General features: G+C 45.7%; 1 protein-coding gene across 7 annotated transcripts in view; it reads right to left on the reverse strand.

Moving 5' to 3' along the window:
- SLC4A10 (solute carrier family 4 member 10) overlaps positions 1 to 19,438 on the reverse strand; it is a 193,056-nt gene that overhangs the window by 102,790 nt on the left and 70,828 nt on the right. For all 7 annotated transcript variants that reach the window (XM_064164139.1, XM_064164112.1, XM_064164124.1 and 4 more), the window contains 2 exons: positions 14,358 to 14,504; positions 1,853 to 1,991 (listed from right to left, as the gene is read on the reverse strand). In XM_064164139.1, the coding sequence (XP_064020209.1) occupies positions 1,853 to 1,991; positions 14,358 to 14,504 (286 nt within the window). The remainder of the gene's footprint in view (positions 1 to 1,852; positions 1,992 to 14,357; positions 14,505 to 19,438) is intronic.

The following is a 19,438-nucleotide window of genomic DNA, read 5'->3' on the forward strand; positions in this document are numbered from 1 at the left end:
TATCAATCAGTACCCCCAGATCCCTCTCTGTGTCCCCTTGTTCTACTGCTGCTTGCCTGGCAGAAGAGACCAACCCCACCTGGCTACAGCCTCCCTTCAGGGAGTTGCAGACAGCAATGAGCTCTGCCCTGAGCCTCCTCTTCTGCAGGCTGCACATCCCCAGCTCCCTCAGCCTCTCCTCACAGGGCTCTGCTCCAGGCTCCTCACCAGCTTTGTCGCCCTTCTCTGGACACCTTCCAGCACCTCAACAACTCTCTTTAATTGAGGAGCTCAGAACTGGACACAGCACTCAAGGTGTGGCCTGAGCAGTGCTGAGTACAGGGGCTGAACAACCTCCCTTGTCCTGCTGCCCACACTACTCCTGATCTAGGCCAGGATGCCATTGGCTCTCTTGGCCACCTGGGCACACTTCTGGCTCATCTTCAGCCTACTCTCTACCAGCACTCACAGGTCCCTCTCTGCCTGGCTGCTCTCAGCCACTCTGTCCCCAGCTTGTAGCACTGCTTGGCGTTGTTGTGGCCAAAGTGCAGAACTCTGCACTTGGCCTTGCTCAATCTCCTCCCATTGGCCTCTGGTCACCCATCCAGCCTGGCCAGGTCCCTCTGCAGGGCTTTCCTACCCTCCAACAGCTCCACACCTGCTCCTAGCTTGGTGTCATCTGCAAACTTACTGATACTGGACTCAAACCCCTTGTCCAGACTGTCAATAAAGATACTGAACAATCATAATGAAACTAAGCAGGTCTCCTCCCATTTTGATGCTCAAGGAAATAGACATTTTTCCAAACTTTAGAGTTCTCTCCTAATATTATTTTCCAGCAGAAATCAAATCTAAGTCTTTTCACACTCTTTTTCCAGAAACAATTCAACATTGATTACTCAAGTCTCAAAATCAACTGTTCCTTGCTAGTTAGAATACATACAACTTTTATTGCTCAAAAACTGGTTTCTTGCCTTCATCTTTTTATCATAGCTATTTTATCTGTTTCTTAAGGATTCCAACAGAATATGAAGTTTGAAAGTTTGTTCAAATGATGAGCTAAAACACATACAAACCCAGTTAGTTTTAATTCACATATATTATATGTTCAATTTTCTTCCCTTGATATTATTTCTGACCTAGATTTCACAAAACTAGATGACAACATTTGGCTCTGGCAAACAACAAATGCTGTTGTAATGCTAGCAGTCTCTGGATTAAAATCATGCTTCTCTTTAAGCTTTATATCCAAAGTCTGTTCCTGAGCTTGCCACAGCTTTGAAATCATTCCTCAACACTTGTGCTAGTTTGAAGCTAGCTGGGGTATTTTGGGGAGAAGAATTAGGTGATAGGCTGTGAAAAGGAAACAGTGCTGATGTCTGCTGCACTCATAGGCTTGCTGAGATGGATAAAAACAAGAACATAAATATAGATAACAGAGCTGCTCTCTGGCTCTGGCTGCCTCCCTTCTCTCCCTAACCTGCTGTCTAATCCATCTGCTTCCTAACTCCCCTGGCTGATTCTCCAAACTGACCCTGAACGTAAGGCAAAGTCTGGGATAAGGTAGAGGGGTGGAAAGGAGGTGGAAGAGTGGTTGGGAGCCCCTCCTGGGGACTCTGGTTTCTGGGAGGGCTGCTGTGATTCTGTATTACCTTTTAGCTTGTCTATTTCTGTCTCTAGCTGTATAGATTGTAACTATCTGCTTGTATATTGTGCTAAGCTGCAAATGTAAAGCTTCATTCTAAATTCAGCTCGGCTGAGTCTAGTCTGGGTGGTTTTCTCAAGTGTGGGGGGCAGGTAACACCCAAACCATCACAACACTCCAGCAACCAAAGGCTACAAATGATTTCTTAACACTTAGGAAAACACTCACCTTGCTGTCTCCCTCCACTCCGCATCCTCTCCTTCACGCCAACAAATTTCATCAAGCTCAGTAAAAAGATCATGAGGAATGTGTTCTTCATCATCATCTTCTGTTCCAAGAATAAACTGCACTCTTTGTGATGGAGTGTCTGGGGAAAAATAAAAATGTCAAGTACAGAACATCATTTTTTTTGCCCTGAGCAAGCAAATACCTAAAATTTCATTAAATTATCCAGCCTCTTTCATCTCTATCACTTCCTGACACAGAGAAAACGTGATTGGAGTTACTCTGCAGAAACATCCATACACAAACACCTTCAGATTTGAGACCTTTTTATTTGCCATAGCTGTCTAATCTGATAATTAAGCTCTGTCGCCCTTCTCTGGACACCTTCCAGCACCTCAACATCTCTCTTGAACTGAGGAGCCCAGAACTGGACACAGCACTCAAGGGGTGGCCTGAGCAGTGCTGAGTACAGGGGCAGAATAACCTCCCTTGTCCTACTGGCCACACTACTCCTGATCCAGGCCAGGATGCCATTGGCTGTGGTGCCCACCTGGGCACGCTGCTGCCTCATCTTCAGCTACTATCTACCATTACCCCCAGGTCCCTTTCTGCCTGGCTGCTCTCAGCCACTCTGTCCCCAGCTTGTAGCACTGCTTGGGCAGATATACTATTCTCCTCCTAACACTCAATAAATTTAAATGCCTTAATGGATGTGCATATTCAGCATTCATAGCTCAATTGCCTCATGCCTTAAATAAATGAACAAAAAAGTCCCCCTCCCCCCCAGAAATAAACAAAATCTATTTGCTGATTGAAATGCAAAGCTCAAATAAACAAACTCTGGATGAAGTCTAGTCTCTCTAGAAACATAGCATTACTTTTTCTGCTAATGTACTTTAGATTTCTGAGAGGAACAACAAGTCCTTTAGTGAGAGCTGATGGGGGCCAGGTTGCAGTCAACCTAAAAATTAATTATCCAGCAGAACAGATCAGAATTTCTTCAATGTTATCTAAATGAAGATTTGGGGTTTTATTTTCCTGCAACCATATTTTTAGACAATATTTTTTCATCTGGCAATGAAGAGCAGGACTGCAGAGGATCCTCAAGCTCTGTGAATTTTGAAATGGTATCACTCACTGCATGCTGGTTAAAGAACAAATACAGCACTGATGAAAAAAAGAATTAAATGTGCCACTGGGAAATACAGTCATAATGAAACTAAGCAGGTGACCTCCCATTTAGATATTCAAGGAAATAGACATTTCTCCAAAATTTAAAGTTCTCTCCTACAGTTATTTCTTTCAGCAGAAATCCAATCTCAGGTGACTAAATTAATCAGTAAAGAAGGAGCAGTAAACTTGAAGGAGCCATGAAACACAAAGAATACATGACAGCTTCACCAGAGGTCCAACTGTTTAAAAAGGATGTAAAAATACAGCATAGAAACATAGAATCATAGAATCAATCAGCTTGGAAGAGACCTCCAAGCTCATCCAGTCCAACCTAGCACCCAGTCCTGGCCAATCAACCAGACCATGGCACTAAGTGCCTCATCCAGGCTTGGCTTGAACACCTTCAGGAATGGCAACTCCACCACCTCCCTGGGCAGCCCATTCCAATGCCAATCACTCTCTCTGCCAACAACTTCCTCCTAACATCCAGCCTAGACCTCTCCTGGCTCAACTTGAGACTGTGTCTCCTTGTTCTGTACTGCTTGCCTGGCAGAAGAGACCAACCCCACCTGGCTACAGCCTCCCTTCAGGGAGTTGTAGGCAGCAATGAGCTCTGCCCTGAGCCTCCTCTTCTGCAGGCTGCACACCCCCAGCTCCCTCAGCCTCTCCTCACAGGGTTTGTGTTCCAGGCCCCTCACCAGCTTTGTCACCCTTCTCTGGACACCTTCCAGTACGAATCTCTCCTGTATTGTCAATCCTACTTGGTCCTTCTGAAAGAAGGAAGTTAAATCCAGGAAGAGGTTGCAAGAGAAGAGGCACTATTAAGCTCTAGACAACTGACTGCAGTGGGACAGAAATTACTTTTACTGAATCATTGAGGAACAGCTACAATCTCCTCTACTTTCTTCCAATATTCTCTCTCCCTGTTGAGTCCTTTTATTTTTTCTGTAAGACCATTTCAATCTCTACTCCTGATGCCTTACCAGCCTTCTCCTACCTAGTTTTTATCATACTATGTTCTTCACAGAGTCTGCGACAGGCAAGCAGCAATAGAACAAGGGGATGCAGCCTCCAGTTGTGCCAGGGGAGAGCTAGGCTGGATGTCAGGAGGAAGCTGTTGGCAGAGAGAGTGATTGGCATTGGAATGGGCTGCCCAGGGAGGTGGTGGAGTTGCCATCCCTGGAGATGTTGAAGCAAAGCCTGGCTGAGGCACTTAGTGCCGTGGTCTAGCTGAGTGGGTGCTAGGTTGGACTGGACAATCTTGGAACTGGATCTCTTTGAACCTGGTTGATTCTATGATTCTATGATTCATATGCACATCTTGGTATTTTCTGGAGAAGCATAAAGTAAAGACAAACATCAAGATTTAACCTGAGACTAGAAAGTGTATTCTGGTAAAGAAATGTGCAAAGTGCTAAAGACCATTTGCCAGGATTTAATTCAATGAGATAGGAACTTGCAAGTGATAAATGCATAATACTAATGACAGAACATGGAAAACAACCTGCTTGGATAGAGAGCTGGACCCATGCAATGAGAATCTGAGAACAAGCATTGCCAGGGACATTCTGTACTCTTGATAAAGTCAGCACTAGAACTGCTTTACAGCAACAGCTACTACTAAGCAACAAATGAGCAGTGTACAGAAAAGCAGCAGTTTTATGACACCATGGGCTGCCCGGGGAGGTGGTGGAGTCGCCGTCCCTGGAGCTGTTCAAGGCAGGATTGGACGTGGCACTTGGTGCCATGGTCTGGCCTTAGCTCTGTGGTAAAGGGTTGGACTTGATGATCTGTGAGGTCTCTTCCAACCCTGATGATACTGTGATACTCTAGGCATCATTCTTTGCTGATGTGTTTTGTATTGATATCCAAAACCACCAAGTCACAGCTTGGTTTCCAAACACCAAGCTGAGAACTGGAGGTGGTGAGGAGTCACCATTCCTGGAGGTGTTCAAGCAAAGCCTGGATGAGGCACTTAGTGCCATGGTCTGGTTGATGGGACAGAGCTGGGTGCTAGGTTGGACTGGATGAGCTTGGAGGTCTCTTCCAGCTTGGTTGATTCTATGATTCTATGAAGTAGAATCTATGAAGATTCTATGGAGTAGAATTCTATTTTTTCCCCAATACCCTAAAAAAATTAAACAAAAGGAACACTATAAATTTGTTTTTAATAAAAATAGTGTCTGTTGATTGATTCTACTCATTTCTACCCATCTATTACTCATATGAGCAATGCCAGGTGGTTTTATCTCCTATTCACTGGAGTACTAAATACCAAATACGTCATTAATTGCTTATATGAAAAATGAATAAGATGCAATTCAAAAACAGTATAAAGGAATACTTCAATTGCTGACTGTCAAACTTGACAACTTAATCCTTGGTGTAGAAGCATAATATTTACATACTATGACACTCAATGTTTTTTTCAAGTCTAGGAAAACAGAAATTGGCTTGAATGTGATCTGTGTCTCTTCCTACTTCAAGTTCTATACCTGAATCATAGAATCAACCAGGTTGGAAGAGACCTCCAAGATCATCCAGGCCAACCTAGCACCCAGCCCTATCCAATCAACTAGACCATGGCACTAAGTGCCTCATCCAGGCTTTTCTTGAAGACCCCCAGGGACGGTGCCTCCACCACCTCCCTGGGCAGCCCATTCCAATGCCAATCACTCTCTCTGTGAAGAACTTCTTCCTAACATCCAGCCTATACCTACCCTGGCACAACTTGAGACTGTGTCCCCTTGTTCTATTGCTGGTTACCTGGCAGAAGAGGCCACCCCTCACCTGGCTACCATGTCCCTTCAGGTAGTTGTAGACAGTAATAAGATCACCCCTGAGCCTCCTCTTCTCCAGGCTAAACAGGCCCAGCTCCCTCAGCCTCTCCTCATATGATTTGTGCTCCAGGCCCCTCACCAGCTTTGTTGCCCTTCTCTGGACATGTTCCAGCACCTCAACATCCTTCTTGAATTGAGGGGCCCAGAACTGGACACAGTAAGTACACACTTTAAAGAATATACATGAAGAATATACTTTTACAAATCAAATATGTTGATGCTACAGTTTCTAAACACAAATGAAAGTAATCTAGATGAAGTTGGGGGAGCAGGGAAACTACAAACATTTATGGGACTAATTAGTATTTCTATCACTGTGGTTATTTTATATCAGAGCACAAAGATATTAGAAGCAACATGAATGGAAAGCTCCACAATAAGCCCCTGATTATTCTCCTAAGTAAATGGCTCATCACCAATTCAGGAAATCCCTCAGGACCAGCTGGGACTGAGCAGAAAGTCTGGTACATGAAAGGAGCAGAACAATCAACAGCCCATGCTTGCCTAATGAGCCATCTCAGTCAGAAGTTGAAGCAGCTTTCCGTTTGCCCAGTCCCATGGGAGCCTCCAGGCAGACCATGTTAGACCTGGTTTTCTCTGGGCTTGTGTTCTCACCATCTGTACAGCACTCAGAGAAACACCCAAACTACCTCTGACACCTCAGGTTCATTGCATGCATGGAAAATCTGAGAATGCCACTGTCAAAATTTACTGTCAATCAGGTGAAAAGTCAGACCTGGTGGACATGCAACTGTTGAAAGCACAAATTGACACCAGGATTTGGTGCTTCGGAAAGGAAACGACTCTGTAGCAAGCTGACATACTGCTCACTACTGTAACTCTCTGCAAAATCACTAACATACATAAAACAAAAGCAAGATGTGGGTAAAGGCAAGCCAAAACAGCAAAACTGATAGCCAAAAATGCTAACTTCATTTCCAAAGGGCAACATGAAGAACTGCTCCCAGGAACAGCACCGAGTGCAGGCAACAGGAAACAGTGGCTTACATACAGGCTGAGGGTAGAGTGGCTGGAGAGGAGCCAGGAAGAAAGGGACATGGAGGTACTGGTAGATAGGAGCTGAACAACAGCCAGCAGTGTGCCCAGGTGGCCAAGAGAGCCAATGCCATCCTGGGCTGGCTCAGGAGCAGTGTGGCCAGCAGGACAAGGGAGGTTATTCTGCTCCTGTGCTCAGCACTGCTCAGGCCACACCTTGAGTGCTGTGTCCAGTTCTGGGCTCCTCAGTTCAAGAGAGATGTTGAGGTGCTGGAAGGTGTCCAGAGAAGGGCAACGAAGCTGGTGAGAGGTGCTAGGTTGGACTGGATGATCTTGGAGGTCTCTTCCAACCTGGTTGATTCTATGATTCTGTTTTTTTTGACTGCTCACTGCACAGGACAGGCTGCAGAGTGGGAGTGAACTGGTGTGTAACACAGCTGAGATCCACAACTTCTTTCAAATGAAAGAGAAATGATGTGAAAAAATTCACAGGATCACACCACACCCCCCCAAAAAAAAAGATAATTTTGTGCCCAGACAAAACATTTATAATACTCCTACTTGCACACTCATCAAGTGGTGGATGGGGGCTCTCTCATCTCCTTCCTGTGCAGAATGGACTTCAGCAGTCAGTAAAGGCAGAGATCAGAAATTACTCTCTTTTTTTTCATTAGAAAACTTGGCCAAAACTACAACAAAATTTACATTACTCAACAGCACAAACAGCCACACTTCTGAAAACCTCTTCACAGCCCTTAGAAAGCTGTGTTAGGCTGGGGGAGAGAGCACTGCCTTGCTTGCTCCTATGGCAATTTATGCCTACGCATACAATCTCGTTTCCAAGAAGCTCTCTTCACATCAATAGTTTCCATCATCTCAGGGCTACGACAAACAACCTCATCTCTTGGATCTGACAATAAGGGTAATTTCCAAGCTTCAATTCCCTTCTTTTTGCTAGACTCTCAATACTGCATTTCCAGCACATTACTCTGAACCAAATTCGCTGCAATCTGCTCCATAGGTGCCCAGAGACTCCAATTTTCAAGAGCATTCTTCAGCAAACCCTATGGTTAAAGGCAGGAGAACTCCCTTAACAGTCATCATCTTTACAAATAATTTACTTCTCCCCATTAATGCCCTTTTGAGGTTTGAGGGTAGCTACCATATAGTCCACTGAGTCCATTCATTATGCTTTCTTCAAGCCCCTCTAGTAAGTAAAAGTTCCCCTATACCATTCACTTTTTGGCCTGCATTACAGAGAGGCCTTCTTGAACTGTGTGTAGAGTCCTCTGTTAGTCTCACCTCCAGGGCTGATGTTTCCCTTACCACATCCAACATCCAACTTTAGGAGGAAGTTTTTCACAGAGAGAGTGATTTCCCATTGGAATGGGCTGCCCAGGGAGGTGGTGGAGGCACCGTCCCTGGGGGTCTTCAAGCAAAGCCTGGATGAGGCACTTAGTGCCATGGTCTGGTTGATTGGTTAGGGCTGGGTGCTAGGTTGGACTGGATGAGCTTGGAGGTCCCTTCCAACCTGGTTGATTCTATGATTCTATGATCCCCTGTGCTCAGCACTGGTCAGGCCACACCTTGAGTGCTGTGTCCAGTTCTGGGCTCCTCAGTTCAAGAGAGATGTTGAGGTGCTGGGATGTGTCCAGAGAAGGGCAGCAAGGCTGGGGAGGGGCCTGGAGCACAGCCCTGTGAGGAGAGGCTGAGGGAGCTGGGGGTGTTTAGCCTGGAGAAGAGGAGGCTCAGGGCAGACCTCATTGCTGTCTGCAACTCCCTGAGGGGAGGCTGTAGCCAGGTGGGGTTGGGCTCTTCTCCCAGGCAACCAGCAACAGAACAAGGGGACACAGTCTCAAGTTGTGCCAGGGGAGGTCTAGGCTGGATGTTAGGGGGAAGTTGTTGTCAGAGAGAGTGATTGGCATTGGAATGGGCTTCCCAGGGAGGTGGTGGAGTCACTGTCCCTGGAAGTGTTCAAGCAAAGACTGAATGTGGCACTTGGTGCCATGGTCTGGTTGACTGGCTAGGGCTGGGTGCTAGGTTGGAATGGATGATCTTTTCCAGCATGATCATAGATCAACCTGGTTGATTCTATGATTCCATTGACTACAGATGTTTTCCAGCCACCTTGGTACATAGAAAACTCTTGAAGAAATTGGTTTTCACTGGATGGGAATCAGGTGGAACCTGCCCACTCTGAGTGGCACCAGCATAGTACCACAGCACTACATGCACCATGCAGCTCCCTTAAACAGTGACACCAGAGCAAGACCTGCACCTAACAGCACACCTCACAGATGAAGTTATAAATTGCAAAGTTATAAATTACCACCAAAAAAAATACTGATTCATTCCATGCTTGGTTAACTGAGTACTCTGGAGCACTTCATGTCTGAATATTTAAGGCCTTCCCTTGTTTCAGTACCTCTAGGCACCATCCCTGGAGGTCTTCAAGCAAAGCCTGGATGAGGCACTCAGTGCCATGGTCTGGTTGACTGGCTAGGGCTGGGTGCTAGGTTGGACTGGATGAGCTTGGAGGTCTCTTCCAACCTGGTTGATTCTATGATTCTGTGATTCAGTTTTTGCATTTTTGGCTTTTTTTAGTACCTCCTTTCATACATTACTGCTTCAAAACACTGCTAATTTATTCTCTTGTATCATAGAGATTTTTCACTTATTTTTCTGAGTTCAAAGCACTGCTTTTTATCAGCTAATCTCACAATGCTTATTTTCACTATCTTTCTTCTTGCACCTGCTCACTGAATTATCTTTGCCTATCCTCCCTCCCAATTCCCAAGAATACAGCCTCCTACTGCTCAGCATGAATGTGTTAAAAGGTGTCTGAAGAGAGAGGGAATCAGACATTTCTGCATGCTCAATTAAACCAGAATGATTCAGAAATTAAAGGACTCTTTTGGATCTGCTTTCTCAGGTAGCATAGAACCTCATATTGACTGCCTTACGCATCAAAGGTAGGATGTGCATTTGTCTTCCCTGCAACCTCTGAGTACTGTTATAACCTTGTGGTCAATGGGTAATGAGACCTAAGAAGTGTTATTGAGGTTTAGTGGATTAAGATTAATGCAGGAAGTATCTATTGCTCCCTATGTGTAAATAAAGCACAGAAAAAAACCTGTGCTGATATTCTCTCTAAAGGCTGTGCTTCCCCCCAGGCAGTGCAACCTGTCTAACTCCTGTAAGCAAATTTCACAGTAAAAGCAAGGATGTGGGCATAGACTACCATTAATCCTAGAATAATTTTGTCTGCCTCTACTGATTATGCTTAACCCCTCCATGACTGCATGATTTTCAGATCCCTTTCACATATCTCTGCCTAGATGGACCCATGTCGAAGTTTAAAGTCTGGATCTTTGGCCAGACTCCCACAAGTCAGAAAGTCAAGGGGGAAAATCCTCAAATTTGACTACTTAGCTATTATTTCAGGGTTGAAAATTTTGCTACATCTGGATTTTTCTGACTGTTTGGTTGTTCCATCATTAGGTCCTTTGAATTGTTATCACCCAAGCACTTCAAGAGTATCTTCAGCACCGAAGACTTGCATGTTCTGCTCTGAGCTTTATAAAAGTCATCATTTCATAGAATTAACCAGGTTGGAAGAGATCTCCAAGATCATCCACTCCAACCTAGCATCCAGCCCTATCCAGTCAACCAGACCATGGCACTAAGTGCCTCATCCAGGCTCTGCTTCAACACCTCCAGGGATGGTGACTCCACCACCTCCCTGGGCAGCCCATTCCAATGCCAATCACTTTCTCTGCCAACAACTTCCTCCTAACATCCAGCCTAGACCTCCCCTGGCACAGCCTGAGACTGTGTCCCCTTGTTCTGTTGCTACTTGCCTGGGAGAAGCCTCCATTCAGGTAGTTGTAGACAGCAATGAGGTCACCAATGAGCCTCCTCTTCTCTAGGCTAAACACCCCCAGCTCCCTCAGCCTCTCCTCACAGGGCTGTGCTCCAGGCCCCTCGCCCGCTTTGTTGCCATTCTCTGGACACCTTCCAGCACCTCAACATCTCTCTTGAATTGAGGAGCCCAGAACTGGACACAGCACTCAAGGTGTGGCCTGACCAGTGCTGAGCACAGGGGCAGAATAACCTCCCTTGTCCTACTGGCCACACTGTTCCTGAGCCAGGTCAGGATGCCATTGGCTGTCTTGGCCACCTGGGCACACTGCTGGCTCATCTTCAGCTACTATCTATCAGTACTCCCAGGTCCCTTTCTTCCTGGCTGCTCTCCAGCCACTCAGTCCCCATCCTGTAGCACTGCTTGGGGTTGTTTTAGCCAAAGTGCAGAACCCTGCACTTGACCTTGTTAAATGTCATTTATGTGACATACTACTAATCAAAGGGTGTGTGGGTCATAATATCATTACAAGTGAAAGTGTGACTTATAAAACTGCAGTCCTGCACCTGTTTGAAACAAGGATGTCTGCAGGCAGACACACTGTGAACACCAACTTACAACTGCACTTCAAAACATTACATTACTGCTGTTCCATCTTGGAGCTCTCTCTAACACCTGCAGACTTTCACATACCACAGAACTGTGCAGAACAGTGTGTTTTACTGTATACACAAGTGTCAAAGACAATTAAGCAGAGAATCAGCTAGCTAATTTCTTGTTCTTAGCTTATGACATTAGGAAGGACACAAGTCAAGTCTCCAGAAACTGAGGGAACAGAGCTATCAGCCAAAATGTGTCACACACTGGCACTTAAATAGAACCAGATGACTCAACAGAAGACAGCCACAGTTTAAGATATCTAACTTTTGGCTAATGTAACTTTCAATTGTTTCTTTCTAATCTGACATAATACATGCATATATGCACATTCTTCTTGAAAACTACTTAAATTATTTATGAACTTTGTTGTTTTCCCAGAAAGCAGTTTCCATACAGTATTGGGTCTTCAGACATTTGAAATATATTCCAGGCAGGATCACCAGAGCCAATTTTTTATTCACTCTTCAGTCTTGAAAACACAACTCTCATCTACTAAACTTGAAAAAGTCTTGACTTTGTTCCATTCTTGGTGTAACTCGTTGTGAAAGAGAGTGATTTGTCTGTACTCAGCACTGGTCAGGCTACACCTTGAGTACTGTGTCCAGTTCTGGGCTTCTCAATTCAAGAGAGATGTTGAGATACTGGAACATGTCCAGAGAAGGGCAATGAAGCTGGTGAGGGGCCTGGAGCACAGCCCTGTGAGGAGAGGCTGAGGGAGCTGGGGGTGTGCAGCCTGCAGCAGAGGAGGCTCAGGGCAGAGCTCATTGCTGTCTACAACTGCATGAAAGGAGGCTGTAGCCAGGTGGGGTTGGTTTCTTCTGCCAGGCAAGCAGCAATAGAACAAGGGGATGCAGCCTCCAGTTGTGCCAGAGGAGGTCTAGGCTGGATGTTAGGAGGAAGCTGTTGGCAGAGAGAGTGATTGGCATTGGAATGGGCTGCTCAGGGAGGTGGTGGAGTTGCCATCCCTGGAGATGTTGAAGCAAAGCCTGGCTGAGGCACTTAGTGCCATGGTCTAGCTGAGTGGGTGCTAGGTTGGACTGGACAATCTTGGAAATGGATCTCTTTGAACCTGGTTGATTCTATGATTCTATGATTCATATGCACATCTTGGTATTTTCTGGAGAAGCATAAAGTAAAGACAAACATCAAGATTTAACCTGAGACTAGAAAGTGTATTCTGGTCAAGAAATGTGCAAAGTGCTAAAGACCATTTGCCAGGATTTAATTCAATGAGATAGGAACTTGCAAGTGATAAATGCATAATACTAATGACAGAACATGGAAAACAACCTGCTTGGATAGAGAGCTGGACCCATGCAATGAGAATCTGAGAACAAGCATTGCCAGGGACATTCTGTACTCTTGATAAAATCAGCACTAGAACTGCTTTACAGCAACAGCTACTACTAAGCAACAAATGAGCAGTGTACAGAAAAGCAGCAGTTTTATGACACCATGGGCTGCCCGGGGAGGTGGTGGAGTCGCCGTCCCTGGAGCTGTTCAAGGCAGGATTGGACGTGGCACTTGGTGCCATGGTCTAGCCTTGAGCTCTGTGGTAAAGAGTTGGACTTGATGATCTGTGAGGTCTCTTCCAACCCTGATGATACTGTGATACTCTAGGCATCATTCTTTGCTGATGTGTTTTGTATTGATATCCAAAACCACCAAGTCACAGCTTGGTTTCCAAACACCAAGCTGAGAACTGGAGGTGGTGAGGAGTCACCATTCCTGGAGGTGTTCAAGCAAAGCCTGGATGAGGCACTTAGTGCCATGGTCTGGTTGATTGGACAGGGCTGGGTGCTAGGTTGGACTGGATGATCTTGGAGGTCTCTTCCAACCTGGTTGATTCTATGATTCTATGATACAGAGGAACCTAAATTGGTAGTGTTTCCTTGAGGAAATGTGTGTTTAGGTTATTATTTGATCAAGCAAAGCCTGGATGAAGCACTTAGTGTCATGGTCTAATTGATTGGATTGGCTGGATTGGATCATCTTGGTTGGATAGTTTGAACTGGATGGATAGGTTAGACTGGATGGTCTTTCAGGTCTCTTCCAACCTGGTTGATCCTATGATTCTATTAGCTCTTTACAGTACACTTAACGATCAACATTTATAATCTATCTCCTCCCAAGATTTCTACATGCCCTACACAAATCATTTGCCCTACACTGGCACATTTTCCTAATGATTTTTAAATATTCTTCTGTGGCACAGTGACAAACTGTTTTCTATGCCTGTTTTCATTGTATTTGCAACACTGTGCCTTGGACATTTCAGCACATGCAGCATGCATTTTTGAATAACAAATAATGCTCTCCTGTTTTGAGACAAGGCTTGACTAATTTATTCTACCTTCTTCTGTCCTCTGTTAATTTTTAACACGTTTCCAACTTCTAGGAGTTATGTATCAAGTTCATTTATTTATACAAACTTGGTATTTTTGTATCAAGTTCATTTATTTATACAAACTTGGTATTTTTGAATCAAGTTCATTTATTTATACAAACTTATTATTTTTTCCTGTCTGACTTTAAGTCCTCAGCAGTCTCACCTCACAGTGGCATATTACAGTGTCATGTAAGGAAAAAGGCCCAGTGTGGACCATAGCTCATAGCTGATAAAACACCACAGTTTCAGTAACACCAACATTATCACAAAACCAACTGTAAAGAACTACAACTCCTCTATCTTATGTTTTAGGGGCAAACATTGCAGAGCCTTCACTGAGGGCAGATGATGTCACGAAGCACCGCTTCTCACAGGTGGCATCAGTCTACCTCTATGAGAACAGCCTCCTACAGTTGTACAAACTACTGAAGCCTCTCATGTGTTGACCACCACTGACTCCTGCCCTTCACCAGAAGAACAAACCTTGAGCCTCTAGCAGAGACTAGACACTGCTAATTAGGTCCAAGCCGTTGAGAGAGGCTGATGTTTGTTAGTAAAAGATCTAAGCAAAAGTAAAATTTCTCTTACCAAAAGGAGGAGACTCTCTCCCATCTTCTAACCCTGAATCTCGCTCTCTGTCTCTCTTCCTGTGTTTATGTCCACGGTGCCTATGGCGTCGGTGACTTTTTCTTCCACCTAGTGGCACATGGACTCCAATGAACAACGTTCGGTGACCTGCAGGTAAAAATAAAGTACACCTTTCAAAAATGAGCTGTGGCAATGTAACAAGGGTATTGATAAAATAATCAATGGTATCATCATACTAATTGTGTTACTGTGGAATAGTGATTATTCTAATGTTAGCCTATGCTAACGTTAATAGTCACAGTATTAGAATCATAGAATCAAGCAGGTTGGAAGAGACCTCCAAGATCATCCAGGCCAACCTAGCACCCAGCCCTAGCCAGTGAACCAGACCATGACACTAAGTGCCTCAGCCAGGCTTTGCCTGACCACCTCCAGGGACGGTGACTCCACCACCTCCCTGAGCAGCCCATTCCAATGCCAATCACTCTCTCTGTGAAGAACTTCTTCCTCACATCCAGCCTAGACTTTACTTGGCACAACTTGAGACTGTGTCCCCTTGTTCTACTGCTGGTTGTCTGGGAGAAGAGATCACCCCCACCTGGTTACAATGTCCCTTCAGGTAGTTGCAGACAGCAATGAGGTCACCCCTGAGCCTCCTCTTCTGCAGGCTGCACATCCCCAGCTCCCTCAGCCTCTCCTCATAGGGTTTGTCTTCCAGGCCCCTCACCAGCTTTGTCACCCTTCTCTGGACACCTTCCAGCACCTCAAATCTCTCTTGAACTGAGGAGCCCAGAACTGGACACAGTACTTAAGGCGTGGCCTGACCAGTGCTGAGTACAAGGGAAGAAGAACCTCCCTTGTCCTACTGGCCACATTGTTCCTGATGCAGGCCAGGATGCCATTGGCTCTCTTGGCCACCTGGGCACACTGCTGGCTCATCTTCAGCCTACTATCTATCAGTACCCCCAGGTCCCTTTCTTCCTGGCTGCTTTCCAGCCACTCAGTCTCCAGCCTGAAGTGCTGCTTGGTATTCACAGTATTGATTACAATAATGATGTAACATCACAGATGTACAATGCCTCGATACAGGACAAAATCCCAGTGCTTATGATGCAGTGCCAGATTTAGTTTCCTTCTTCAGGTGTATATCTCTATGTGTGAACTGTCATTAAAGCCAGACAGGTATTCAGGAAACACTACCATGAAGGGACTCACGGATCTATTTGCATTAACCTTTTGGTAAAGATGCTGTTTGCTTTTGTGTGTGGAAAATTCACTGAACTGGAGGAGGCTGAGGGAGCTGGGGGTGTGCAGCCTGCAGAAGAGGAGGCTCAGGGCAGAGCTCATTGCTGTCTACAACTACCTGAAGGGAGGCTGTAGCCAGGGGGGGTTGGTCTCTTCTGCCAGGCAAGCAGCAACAGAACAAGGGGACAGAGTCTCAAGTTGTGCCAGGGGAGGTCTAGGCTGGATGCTGGGAGGAAGTTGTTGGCAGAGAGAGTGATTGGCATTGGAATGGGCTGCCCAGGCAGGTGGTGGAGTAGCCATTCTTGGAGGTGTTGAAGCAAAGCCTGGCTGGGGCACTTAGTGCCATGGTCTAGTTTATTGGAGAGGGCTGGGTGCTTAGGTTGGACTGGATGAGCTTGGAGGTCTCTTCCAATCTGGTTGATTCTATGACTGTGTGAAAAAAAAAACCCAAAAGAGAGAGACCAAAAAACCCACTAAGGAAGCCAGACTGAAAACTCCTTATACAACTTTGCGTGCTCATATCATAAATGCATTGTTGGTCACTTAGGGTGCTGTCCTTTCTTCTGTTTGGTTTTTCAAAATACCTAAGAAAGCACACATCTCTATGTGTACCATCACCTTTTGAGCCTTTCAGCCTGAAGAATTTTATGTTGCTGATCAAGCCCAAAAGATTTAGCTCTCTTAGCTATGTAGGCTAACAGGATCAGCAGAGTAAAGCGTTTAGAAGGGGGAGAGCGCAAGGGAAATAAGCAGCAAGTACCACAAACCAGAACAAATAGGAAAGGAGACATGACTCACTACAGGCAAGGCTCCTACATTTACTCAGCAGAAAGACAGCCCAGATTATTCATCTCAAATAACATTTATTTTCTCCTTGAAACAAGCCTAACGTGGCCAGTGGATAATTGCTGCTTTGCTGTAATCATGCAGCGCTGTCAATCATCTGCAAAAGGTCAAGAACATTAAGCCGAGGTAACACGTGACCACTAATCCCATGGAGACTCCAGCAGGGGCAGAAAACACAGCAAGGCAGCATTTGTCACAGCACAGCAAAGAAATTCAAGGCTGACAGAAATTCTCTGCAGAGGCAGAGCTAAAAGTGCTGGAGGAAAGACTGGACAGCACAATAGCTACTCGCTCAACTTTGATTCATCAACTGGGAGAGGCTATTTCTGTAGAGTCAGGAGATTCTTCTGAAGCAAAGCCCACAAAATGAGAGTTATTTATTTGGGTATCTCTTTTTCTTATTGCATTTAACCCAAGAAACAATTTAAAGTGAACTCCTGCCTTTGGTGTCTTTCAAGTGTACTGCAATCAGTAGCACATGAAAACTGTATTCATAGAATCATAGAATCAACCAGGTTGGAAGAGACCTCCAAGATCATCCAGTCCAACCTAGCACCCAGCCCTAGCCAGTCAACCAGACCATGGCACTAAGTGCCTCATCCAGGCTTTTCTTGAAGACCCCCAGGGACGGTGCCTCCACCACCTCCCTGGGCAGCCCATTCCAATGGGAAATCACTCTCTCTGTGAAGAACTTCTTCCTAATATCCAGCCTAGACCTACCCATGAAGGGAACTCATTAAAACAACACTGAAGGACAGCAGCAATGTAGTGCTCACTACTTCCCTGTTGCTTTCCTCAGGTAGAAAACCCCTAAACATTTGGAAAGGAATGGAGTTATCTATCTTAATATTTTAACAGTTTCCAGAGATGCAAATAGACTGCTGGTTTCATTTGGTAACTGAATACATTCCTGGTGGTTTGTGGTAGAGGTGGGCATCCTTATCCTGGTTTTGTGCCACTTTAGTGCTAAGGTTGTACCTGCATCAGGAAATGCAGATTCCAGTTCACACTTCAATTCACTTCTAGGGTTCAAGCCAGGACTTGAGCCAGATTGCTCTTTATTCAGTAAACTGAGGCCCTAAAATGCCAGGACACTCTTGGGTGTATGAAGTCACACGAAATCTCCCTATATAAACAGAAGTCCTCCATTCCATGCTGGAAAGAAAACAAGAACCTGGAAACCTGGAGAGCACCCAAAGGAGAGGGACTTGGGAGTGCTGGGGGACAAGAAGCTCAACAGGAGTCAGCAGTGTGCACCTGCAGCCCAGAAAGCCAAACAGAGCCTGGGCTGCAGCAGGAGAAGTGTGGCCAGCAGGGCCAGGGAGGTGATACCCTCCCTCTACTGCACTCTGCTCAGACCCCACCTGGAGTCCTGCATCCAGTTCTGGAGCCTCTATGACAAGAGGGATGTGGAGATGCTGGAGTGTGTCCAGAGAAGGGCCATGAGGATGCTCAGAGGCTGCAGCAGCTCTGCTGTGAGCACAGACTGAAAGAGTTGGGGCTGTGCAGTCTGGAGAAGAGGAGGCTCCCAGGTGACCTTCTTGTGGCCTTCCAGGATCTGAAGTGGGCTACAAAGAAGCTGGGGAGGGACTTTTTAGGATAACAGGGAGTGCCAGGACTGGGGGGAATAGAGAGACGCTGGAGATGGGGAGGTTCAGGCTGGAGGTGAGGAGGAAGTTGTTGAGCATGAGAGTGGTGAGAGGCTGGAATGGGTTGCCCAGGGAGGTGGTTGAGGCCCCATGGCTGGAGGTGTTTGAGGCCAGGCTGGCTGAGGCTGTGTGCAGCCTGCTCTAGGGTAGGGTGTCCCTGGGCATTGCAGGGGGTTTGGAACTGGCTGATCCTTGTGGTCCCTTCCAACCCTGCCTGATTCTGTGATTCTATTCTATGAAACTGTAACAGCTAATCAGGAAAATGCAAAAGGGACTTTGTTCCCTCTGTGAGAATCTACTGAGGCCAACAAGGCTCCACCAAGGCATCATTTCAATTAACTAGAGAGGAATCTGGTTCCTTGCTAGACGGTTGAGGCAAACAGAGAAAGAAGAAGAAACTGACTTTACAAAAGGAATAGTTTTCTACAGAAACAAATGATAGAGGAAAAGGCAAAAGAAAATAATCTGAGAGTTGAGAAATTCTGCTTTATTAGAAGGGCAGAACTGTGGAGCAAAAGAAAAGACCATCTGGGAACAACAGAGAAACTAATGAATTCTGAATTGCTGGGAAAGTGACAGCGAATGACAGCAGGGGGAAAAAAATGACAGAGACATAAAGTATATTCAGTGAGTAATATGGCCTTTCTTCAATTAACCTTTAGATGGTCAAGATTGTAAACTAGTGCCCAGAATGGGAAGTATTTTTTCCTGTACAAGCTGACTGAGACATTACTAAGAGTTTCCAGTGAGCTCTGTAAATTTCCCAAGCCCTGACTGCCAGCCATGAGGCTCCTCTGCAGTCTCCAGCACAGAGCAGGGCAGAAACACTACATTTTGACAGTTTCTTGCTGCTTTAGTGTAGAAAGGAGCATCTCTACCTATCTCTACCTCTTCCAACAAATTTCTTCCACAGAATGTTTTTTCCTCCCTCGGGAAAAAAACTGCTTGGTCACTTTCCTCTGCAACCTATCTAGGCAAACCTGCTCTAGCAGGGCAGCTGCACTGAAGGAGACCTGCAATAATGCTGGAGAGGACTGTTCATCAAAGCCTGTAGTGATAAGACAAGGAGCAGTGGTTAGAAATTAGAGTGGATTTAAATTGGATGTTAGGAAAAAGATCTTTACAGCAAGAGTGGCTGAGCCTTGGAACTCTATGAGGAGAGGCTGAGGGAGCTGGGGGTGTGCAGCCTGCAGAAGAGGAGGCTCAGGGCAGAGCTCATTGCTGTCTACAACTACCTGAAGGGAGGCTGTAGCCAGGTGGGGTTGGGCTCTTCTGCCAGGCAAGCAGCAACAGAACAAGGGGACACAGTCTCAAGTGGTGCCAGGGGAGGTCTAGGCTGGA

Source organism: Pogoniulus pusillus, chromosome 2, assembly GCF_015220805.1.
Source record: "Pogoniulus pusillus isolate bPogPus1 chromosome 2, bPogPus1.pri, whole genome shotgun sequence".
NCBI classification, from domain to species: domain Eukaryota; kingdom Metazoa; phylum Chordata; class Aves; order Piciformes; family Lybiidae; genus Pogoniulus; species Pogoniulus pusillus.